The sequence below is a fragment of the Oncorhynchus nerka genome, linkage group LG25 (genome assembly GCF_034236695.1).
Source record: "Oncorhynchus nerka isolate Pitt River linkage group LG25, Oner_Uvic_2.0, whole genome shotgun sequence".
In the NCBI taxonomy this organism is placed as follows: domain Eukaryota; kingdom Metazoa; phylum Chordata; class Actinopteri; order Salmoniformes; family Salmonidae; genus Oncorhynchus; species Oncorhynchus nerka.
In genome coordinates, this window is record NC_088420.1 from 34,883,160 (window position 1) to 34,893,961 (window position 10,802).

Consider the following 10,802-nt stretch of genomic DNA (forward strand, 5'->3'; position numbering starts at 1 on the left):
CTTTTGGCTACTCACCCTTGTTCAGCATTGGGGGAAAATAGGGGATATATTTGACCTATTGTAACGTCAACCGTAACAACCCAAAGTCTTAACAGCTCACGGTAACTATTCATTCTGTTAAATCCGATTCAGTGTCTTACATCTTCCCGTTGGAAATGCCTGAGTCTCTCTCGGATGTGAACGTCCTCTCGCCGAGATGGTTTCCCTCTTTCTCCATGACCCTGCTTGTCAGCAATGATCCATGAGAGAGCTTTCTCGAGTCTTTCGGCTGGTGATGTCGCCTTTCTCCTGGTAGTATACTCCACTGGGAAGCCCCTTGACTTCAGGTCCTCAGCCGCCTCGTCTGCATGCTCGTATGTAACCGAGCCATTTTCCAGAAATACCCGCATTTTTGCCGGGTATGGTGTTAAGAAGCGAATACCCTTCTCTTTAGGGGCTTTCTTAATGGGGGTGTATTCTTTCCTTCTTTTCAGTATCTCTCCCGCGTAGTCATGATCACAGAACACTCGTTGGCCTTGGAAGTTAACAGGCTTTTTCCAGGTTGCATGTAAGAATTTCTCTTTGACTGAGAATTTTAGGAACCGTACTACTATGGATCTTGGTGGGGCGCCGTTGGGGGGTTTTGAGGCCAGAGCTCGGTGTGCTCTCTCGATTCCCAGGTCAGTGTCGTCTTCAAGTATGCCCTTGAATAGACCCTCCACGAAGTTGGGCATAGAGTCTTTTTCTGCGCCCTCTACTACGTTATAAAGTCTAATGTTGTTTCGACGTGAGAAACCTTCGAGTTCTGTCACTTTTGCCTGTAGAGCGTGTTGGCTTTTCAGTGACTGTTCAAGTATTTCTTTGACTGCGGAGTTCCATTTGTCCGTTTCCCCAAAGCGCTGTTCTGCGTCCCCCATTCTTGTAGATATGCTGTGAAGTTCTAATTTGTTTTCTTCCAGTTTCTGGTTAATGTCGTTCTTGAACTCATTTAGTTATTTTCTTACATCTTCTCGAAGTTCCTCTCATAAGCCTGTGAGCGCCTCGCTCAATTCCTCATTCATCACCTCACGAAATGAGGGTTCTTTTGCTGCTGCTATCTTATTTGCGCTAGCATTTGCCATTTCGGGTTCATCGACGATTATATATATCTTCTGCTGTCTTGTTACGGGCTGTTGTTGTAGCTCAGCGACCTTTTCCTATTTTACCCTTTTCCATTTTGCGTAAGTTATTATAATGCTCAGAGTAAATACTTGAATTTAGGGGGGGAAATCCCCAACCAATGTGCAGTACGAAAAACTAGGCAGCCATGACCTAAGTTGTGTCACTGGAAGCGGTGGAGGAGTCTACAGTATGTTTCTTATCCCAGCAAAAGCCTCCCCAAGTACCTTGTTTAATCAATGTAATGCCCTACATTTACAATTGACTCCTCAGTGGCACTTTTTAAAAAATTATCTCCCAATTTAACCCACACATTTACAAAGGATGATATTTTTGATGGTCTTTTAGGTAGGCAAGCTAGACAAAATCTTAGGAGTTTTCCTATTCAACAAAAGTGGGGCAATAGGTCTTGAAATTACTGAAATGCTTTCTAAATATGGTAACAATATTAGTACAAGATTGGCACTAGTTCTGTAACGTAAAATGCCGGGAGTCAGGAAGCAGGTGCAGAAGGTGAGGTTAATAATGAATCGATGCAGAAAAATAAAACATGAGAAGCGTACAGAATGTGAGAGAAAACAATACTACATAATGACCGATGTCTACTGAGGGCTAAATAAAGGGGAAGTAATCAAGGAAATAATGATAACCAGGTGTGTGTAATAATGGGGAGTAGGTGTGCGTAATGATGGGGAGCAGGTGTGTGTAATAATTGTTGCCGGTGGTTAGTAGACCGGCGAAGACGTGCGCTGGAGAGAGGGAGCGGGAGTAGGCATGACAATTTCATATAACTGCTGGCAGAGTTTGTGTTTATATAGGATGTATCGCCCCCACCTACCCTCAACCAATCATGTCAATACGGCGCTATGCAGAACCCACCGCATTGTTATACAATTTGGGAGGCACAGGGCATCGCCATACGGAGCTCAATTTGGCTTCCCGCAAGCCTCTGGAGACTCCACAATTGCGTCACACCCTCCGGACCACATTGTCAGATCAAGAATAAAGTTGGCTTTTAGACACAAGCACTTTGTACACCAAAATGACAGTCGGAACCGTCTAGAACAGCGCTACGTCCCCCAAATAGGGAATTTATTGGGTTTAAAGATGGGACTGACTTCGGCCACCCTAGTCATAGACTGTTCTCTCTGCTACCACACGGCAAATGGTACTGGAGCGCCAAGTCTAGGTCCAAAAGGCTTCTTAACAGCTTCTACCCCCAAGCCATAAGACACTTGAACAGCTAATCAAAGGGGTACCCAGACCCCTCTTTACGCTGCTGCTACTCTCTGTTTATTATCGATGTATAGTCACTAACTCTACCTACATGTATATATTACCTAAATTACCTCAACTAACCGGTGCCCCCGCACATTGACTCTGTACTGGTATCCCCTGTATATAGTCTCCACATTGACTCTGTACTGGTATCCCCTGTATATAGTCTCCACATTGACTCTGTACTGGTATCCCCTGTATATAGTCTCCACATTGACTCTGTACTGGTATCCCCTGTATATAGCCTCCACATTGACTACTGGTATCCCCTGTATATAGCCTCCACATTGACTACTGGTATCCCCTGTATATAGTCTCCACATTGACTCTGTACTGGTATCCCCTGTATATAGCCTCCACATTGACTACTGGTATCCCCTGTATATAGTCTCCACATTGACTCTGTACTGGTATCCCCTGTATATAGCCTCCACATTGACTCTGTACTGGTATCCCTGTATATATCCACATTGACCCCTGTATATAGCCTCCACATTGCCTCCACATTCTGTACTGGTATCCCCTGTATATAGTCTCCACATTGACTGTACTGGTATCCCCTGTATATAGTCTCCACATTGACTCTGTACTGGTATCCCCTGTATATAGTCTCCACATTGACTCTGTACTGGTATCCCCTGTATATAGCCTCCACATTGACTACTGGTATCCCCTGTATATAGTCTCCACATTGACTCTGTACTGGTATCCCCTGTATATAGTCTCCACATTGACTCTGTACTGGTATCCCCTGTATATAGTCTCCACATTGACTCTGTACTGGTATCCCCTGTATATAGTCTCCACATTGACTCTGTACTGGTATCCCCTGTATATAGTCTCCACATTGACTCTGTACTGGTATCCCCTGTATATAGCCTCCACATTGACTCTGTACTGGTATCCCCTGTATATAGCCTCCACATTGACTCTGTACCGGTATCCCCTGTATATAGCCTCCACATTGACTCTGTACTGGTATCCCCTGTATATAGCATCACTATTGTTATTTTACTGCTGCTGCTGAATTATTTGTTACTTTTATTTTCATTTTTTTTACTTATCTATTCTTTACTTAACACTTATTTTTCTTAAAATGTCTTAAAGCATAGTTAGTTAAGGCCTTGTAAGTAAGCATTTCACTGTAAGGTTTACACCCGTTGTATCCGGCAGATGTGACAAATACGATTTGATTTGAATTACTGTGTCAGTGGTTTTCTCCCTTGAGCCCCTGACCTTAATTAAGTCTTAAGATTAGGTAAGATTACACATAAGATTAGGCTGCACAATATGTTTAGGTCATATTACGTGAAATTGAAAGTTCTTAACTCACTAATCTTCTAAATACATTAAGACCACATTGTAAAATAACAGATGGAAAATAACAGATTTCATGGACTCTGAACTAATTATATTCCACCTTGGCCCAAACATGATATTGAGAATCAAAAAATTATTCTTAACAATTTTGATGATCTGAATAGGTCACCCACCCCGGTGGTCTCCAATTGAGAGATACCAATACATATATGTAATGTTCATTAATGTTGTGGTGTTGTATATATTATTCATTTAATAAATTATACTGATAAAGACACATTGCAGTTTTGTTTTAACTTGTGATAGGTAATATGCATAATTAACTCATAACTCAAGCAGGGACCAACAGATCTGTATCTGGTACAGTATGACTTACCGTTTTTAATAAGCTGATTAACTAACTGGTCTGGGGTAAACTGCCATTGGGGGGATGGTGCTGCAGGTCGGTCATTCCACGAAAAGAGTGCCCTTTTGATATTTTAAGTAGAAGTCGCATTTAATACAGTGCCTTGCAAAAGTATTCATCCCCCTTGACGTTTTTCCTATTTTGCCAAAAGGCATGTGGGAGACTCCCCAAACATATGGAAGAAGGTACTCTGGTCAGAATAGGCTAAAACTGAGCATTTTAGCCATCAAGGAAAACGCTATGTCTGGCGCAAACCCAACACCTCTCATCACCCCAAGAATACCATCCCAACAGCATGATGCTACCACCACCATGCTGTGGGGATGTTTTTCACTGGCAGGGACTGGGAAACGGGTCAGAATTGAAGGAATGATGGATGTCGCTAAATACAGGGAAATTCTTGAGGGAAACCTGTTTCAGTCTTCCAGAGATTTGAGACTGGAATGGAGGGTCACCTTCCAGCAGGACAAGGACCCTAAGCATACTGCTAAAGCAACACTCGAGTGGTTTTATGGGGAACATTTAAATGTCTTGGAATAGCCTAGTCAAAGCCCAGACGTCAATCCAATTCAGAATCTGTGGTATGACTTAAAGATTGCTGTACACCAGCGGAACCCATCCAACTTGAAGAAACTGCATTAGTTTTGACTTGAAGAATGGATAGATGTGCCAAGATTTTAGAGACCCCAAGAGACTTGCAGCTGTAATTGCTGCAAAAGGTGGCTCTACAAAGTATTGAATTGGGGGGGGTCAATAGTTATAGTAAATAGTTATGCACGCTAAGTTTTCTGTTCTTTTTGTCTCATTTATTGTTTGTTTCACAATAAAAAATATTTTGCATCTTCAAAGTCGTAGGCATGTTGTGTAAATCAAATGATATAACCCCCCCTAAAATCTATATTAATTCCAGGTTGTAAGCAACAAAATAGGAAAAATGCCAAGGGAGGTGAATACTTTCGCAAGTCACTATATAGACCACATGTAAAATTCAATAAATCTGAATTTGTCTATGAATAAAGAGTTGCTAATGTCCCTCTGTGGCCCCTCAAATCATAGTGTAAGAGTTCTACACTTTTCTACACACAATGTTCTGGTGTTTTGGTGTGGAAAACTGAGCAGGTTATGCATAACAAGTCAACCCTGTTACCTATAGATAGACAGGGTACATGTTTTTTAACGATTACATTTATTTTGTGAAGCTTGCATTCAATCCCCCTCCTTGTTGCACACAATAAATGTATATTCCCCCTGTTACAAGGGGATTCATGGCTGATTTAAGATTCAATTGTCAATACTGTTACTTCATTTGGCACTGAATAGGCACTTACTATAGTAATTTGTTTTATTTAACCTCTTGAGACTGCACACACTTGGCATTCTCTCAACCAGCTTCATGAGGAATGCTTTTCCAACAGACTTGAAGGAGTTCCCACATATGCTGAGCATGTGTTGGTTTTCAACTCTGCTGTCCAACTCATCCCAAACCATTTCAATTGGGTTGAGGTTGGGTGATTGTGGAGGCCAGGTCATCTGATGTAGCACTCCAGCACTCTCCTTCTTGGTCAAATAGCCCTTACACAGCCTGTAGGTGGGTTTTGGGTCATTGTCCTGTTGAAAAACAAATTATAGTCCAATTAAGCGCAATGGCATATTGCTGCAGAATGCTGGTTAAGTGTGCCTTGAATTCTAAATACATCACCGACAGTGTCACCAGCAAAGCACCATCACACCTCCTCCTCCATGCTTCACGGTGGGAACCACACCTGCAGAGATCATCCGTTCACCTACTCCGTGTCTCACAAAGACATGGTGGTTGGAAACAAAAATTTCATCAGACCAAAGGACAGATTTCCACTGGTCTAATGTCCATTGCTTGTGTTCCCTGGCCCAAGCAAGTCTCTTCTTCTTATTGGTGTCCTTTAGTAGTGGTTTCTTTGCAGCAATTCAACCATGAACGCCAGATTCATGCAGTCTCACCTGACCAGTCAATGTTGAGATGTGTCTGTTACTTAAACTCTGTGAAGCATTTATTTGGGCTGCAATCTGAGGTGCAGTTAACTCTAATGAATTTATCCTCTGCAACCTTCCGGTTACTAGTCCAACGCTCTAACCACTAGGCTACCCTGTTTGATTGGCTCAAGCACATTAAGAAGGAAAGAAATTCCACAAATGAACTTTTAGAAAGGCACACCTGTTAATTGAAATGCATTCCAGGTAACTACCTCATGAAGCTGGTCGAGAGAATGCCAAGAGTATTCAAACTTCTCATCAAGGCAAAGTGTGGCAACTTTGACTAATCTCAAATCTCAAATATATTTTGCTTTGTTTAACACTTTTTTGGTTACTACATGATTCCAAATGTGTTATTTCATAGTTTGTGGGCACCGTTTGTCACGTGATAGTGCAATTATTTAATTGTTTTGTTTAGTGTTGTGTAGTGGCTTTGCTGGCATGCATCCCACTTTTTTTTTGCCCCACCAAGATTTACATACTAAAATCGCAACAGCTCGTACTGTATATATATATATATATATATATTTAAGTTACACTACCCAAAAGGTACTAAATTAGTGGAACGACCCAGGCACCAACTTAAACTGTTCAGTGTTGAAATCTTTGTGTTTTGTGGTGGATTTTGTTAATCTGACGGAAATGGATTTATTGTTGGAATTGGGTATTGTGAGGGGAAAATCAGCTGTCTCATTGAAGTGGGAGCAAAGTACATAGCTAAGCACTATAAAAAGGGAGAATGTCTTCTTCTCTCTGCACATTACAATCACAGGCATTCAGAGTCACCAGGATGTTGAACATCACCAAGGTTCAGTTTACTTTGCAGCTTCCTACCTTTTCCAGATTCTCAGACAGGCTTTTGCAGCCTCTATGGGACTATTTCCTTTTCAATCACTACTCCCTCATCTCTTCTCCCTTCTTCCCTGTCATGATCTGCTTCTCCAGTTACTTCTTCTCCAGTCTCCCCTTTGCTGTACTAGACCTCCTGGGAGATAATGTCCCCTCCATTCACCGCTACAAGATCCAGCAAGAGAGACGTCCAACCATTCGGATGATGGCAAAGAGCTTCGGAAGGGCTGTATTTAACCACTTGATCTTTGTTCTGCCTGCTGTGCTGATTCAGACCTGCTTTATGCCTTCAGTGGTGCTACCTACCAGTGCTCCAACTGTGGTAGAGGTGCTCATTGATGGACTGGCTGTCCTTCTTCTTTTTGACACACAGTATTTTATGTGGCACTTTGTGCACCACAAACATCCACAACTGTATCGGTGGGTCCATGCCATCCACCATGAATACATGGCACCCTTCTCCTGGTCCACTCAGCAAATCAGCATTCCAGAACTGATAACAGTTGGATTCTGGAGCAACCTGGACCCCATCCTGTTGAAATGCCACCCTTTAACCATCTGGTGCGTCACCATCTTAAGTATCTGGATGTCAGTGGAGGACCACATAGGCTATGACCTGCCATGGGGTCTCAACCACCTGGTACCATTTGGACTGTTAGGAGGAGCACCAGCACATGACATGCACCACCAGAAGCCCAACAGTAACTATGCACCTTTCTTCAGCCACTGGGATAGAATTTTTGGGACTGCCATCCTGGCAGGGAAGATAACTGAGAAAAAAGGGTTTTATTCTCTGTAAATAGAAAAAATCACTGTAATTATTATGTTCATACTTACTTTTATTGCTTACTGTGCATTGTACATACAAATAAAATGTGTCTTTGTTTTCATTCATTTGTCAGTGTCGAACATCAATTGTATTAAAATGAACTACATTTTTACACACAAGTGCTATGTTTGAAAATGTTCTAAATGAATTAGATATAGTAATTGCTGGAATTAGAGCAAAAGTAATGGTCCTTGGTAGTAATACATAGTCAAAGGATACAACTAGACAGCCAACTCCAGTTTACCATTTGCCCCAGAGAATGGCAGCAAACCATCATTTAAGCATTTGTTTGCCTTGTCTGTTACAGTCTGATTCAGCAAAACATTTTTTTTTTAAACTGGATTCTACACAATGCAGCACAAGCTTACAATTTCTTAAACAACTCAAACATACTTTCAGTCTTTGAAGACTTAGTAAGGATTTTCCTGTTTTCGTCTGGCTTTCCAATCAACAAATCTGTTTGTTGGCCAGGGGTCAAGATGAGCCACGGGCCAAGTTTTAAGTACAGGGCAAGGAAATGTTAGAGCCAATTAAAGAAATGTATTGTTAATCCATCGCTATGTGACAAAACTTGGTAAAATCAAAAATCTATATACAGTTGAAGTCGGAAGTTTACATACACTTGTTGGAGTCATTTGTTGGAGTCGCTGTTGGAGTCATTAAAACTCGTTTTTCAACCACCACAAATTTCTTGTTAACAAACTATAGTTTTGGCAAGTCGGTTAGGATATCATCTTTGTGCATGACACAAGTAATTTTTCCAAAAATTCTTTACAGACATATTATATCACTTATTATTCACTGTATCACAATTCCAGTGGGTCAGAACTTTACATACACTAAGTTGACTGTGCCTTTAAACAGCTTGGAAAATTCCAGAAAATGATGTCATGGCTTTAGAAGCTTCTGATAATTGACATCATTTGAGTCAGTTGGAGGTGTACCTGTGGATGAATTTCAAGGCCTGCCTTCAAACTCAGTGCCTCATGGGAAAATCAAAAGAAATCCTCCTAGGGAGCAATTTCCAAACGCCTGAACGTACCACGTTCATCTGTACAAACAATAGTTTCTCCAGGAGACGAGGAGAACGCGATGAACGTACTTTGGTGCAAAAAGTCCAAATCAATCCCAGAACAACAGCAAAAGACCTTGTGAAGATGCTGGAGGACACAGGTACAAAATGATCTATATCCACAGTAAAATGATTCATATATATCGATATAACCTGAAAGGCAGCTCAGCAAGGAAGAAGCCACTGCTCCAAAACCACCATAAAAAAGCCAGACTACGGTTTGCAACTGCACATGGGGTCAAAGATCGTACTTTTTGGAGAAATGTCCTCTGGTCTGATGAAACGAAAATAGAACTGTTTGGCCATAATGACCATCGTTATGTTTGGAGGATGAAGGGGGAGGCTTGCAAGCCGAAGAACACCATCCTAACAGTGAAGCACGCAGGTGGCAGCATCATGTTGTGGGGTTGCTTTGCTGCAGGAGGGACTGGTGCACTTCACATCATGAGGCAGGAAAATTATGTGGATATATTGAAACAACATCTCAAGACATCAGTCAGGAAGTTAAAGCTTGGTCGTAAATGGGTTTTCCAAATGGACAATGACCCCAAGCATACTTCCAACGTTGTGGCAAAATGGCTTAAGGACAACAAAGTCAAGGTATTTGGAGTGGCCATCACAAAGCCCTGACCTCAACCCTATAGAAGATTTGTGGGCATAACTGATAAAGCATGTGCGAGCAAGGAGGCCTACAAACCTGACTCAGTTACACCAGCTCTGTCAGAAGGAATGGGCCAAAATTCACCCAACCTATTGTGGGAAGCTTATGGAAGGCTAGCCGAAACGTTTGACCCAAGTTAAACAATTTAAAGGCAATGCTACTAAATACTAATTGAGTGTATGTAAACTTCTGACCCACTGGGAATGTGATGGAATAAATAAAAGCTGAAATAAATCATCCAACTATTATTTTGACATTTCACATTCTTAAAATATTTTTTTACTAAGATTAAATGTCAGGAATTGTGGAAAAACTGAGTTTAAATGTATTTGGCTAAGGTGTATGTAAACTTCCGACTTCAACTGTATTTAGTGCAACAGGTTTCCTCAAAAGTTTTGAGTAATGACATCACATTGGGGTTTACAGTGAGGAAAGAGGGGCAGAGGCACTGCTGTCTAAACTATGTAAACGTGTGTCTCATGTCTCAACCACTCTCTGCTCTCTCTGAGCTCTAGGCAACAAAAAAAACAGATGCTCTCACTCTACTCTAAGCTAGAGCCAACACAAAAGAAGACGATCTCTGCTCTCTCTGAGCTCTAGGCTAAAGCCAACGTGAGGGAAGACCGGTCTCTGCTCTTTCTAAGCTCTAGGCTCTTCTGAACTACAGATTTTTGAGTTTAGTTAAATAACTCTTTTGAATTTACTGGTTATATGTGAGTTATGCTAATTTATAAAATTGCGGTAATCAGTAAAAAAAAAAAAAAGTCAACTTAGTTACATTTCAGAAATGGTGTGTTATAGCTTTTGAGTAAGGTTGGACTTTGTTAAACTCAAACATTTCAAGTATTGCAACTTATACTTAAGTGACTTTGACTTATAAAGATTGTCATGTTCATTTCACCATATTGATTTAATTTAACTTGTTTTTTATGTAATAGAAAATCAAAATAACTAAGTTGATTTACATGAAAAATGTTAGTATACTCAAAACATTGCATTTGTTACTCATGAAGGTATAACGATTCACTTCAGCTATTTGAGTTGGAACTTTTTTGAGGTAATCAGTTTCAAAAACAATTTGAGTATAATTTATCCGGTTTTACAGTGTGCGTATTGCTTGCCATGGATTGGATTTGGCCATCATAGGCTGCGTTTACACATGCAGCCAATTCAGATCTTCTTCCCAATTATTGGCAAAAGAGCTGATCTGTGGTCAAAACCCCAATTACTTAAAAAGATC

The 10,802-nt window shown here is 41.0% G+C and overlaps 1 protein-coding gene across 1 annotated transcript; it reads left to right on the forward strand.

Moving 5' to 3' along the window:
* Positions 1–6,924: 6,924 nt before the first annotated feature.
* On the forward strand, positions 6,925–7,890 carry LOC115108916 (cholesterol 25-hydroxylase-like protein 1, member 1). Its single transcript, XM_029633474.2, has one exon. It carries the CDS (start codon positions 6,942–6,944, stop codon positions 7,797–7,799), a length of 858 nt encoding a protein of 285 aa, XP_029489334.1. The 5' UTR covers positions 6,925–6,941; the 3' UTR covers positions 7,800–7,890.
* The last annotated feature ends 2,912 nt before the right edge of the window (positions 7,891–10,802 follow it).

What these genes read in the sequence shown, in the direction of transcription:
- LOC115108916 (XM_029633474.2), top strand. Translation starts at nt 6,942, where the DNA reads ATGTTGAACATCACCAAGGTTCAGTTTACTTTGCAGCTTCCTACCTTT.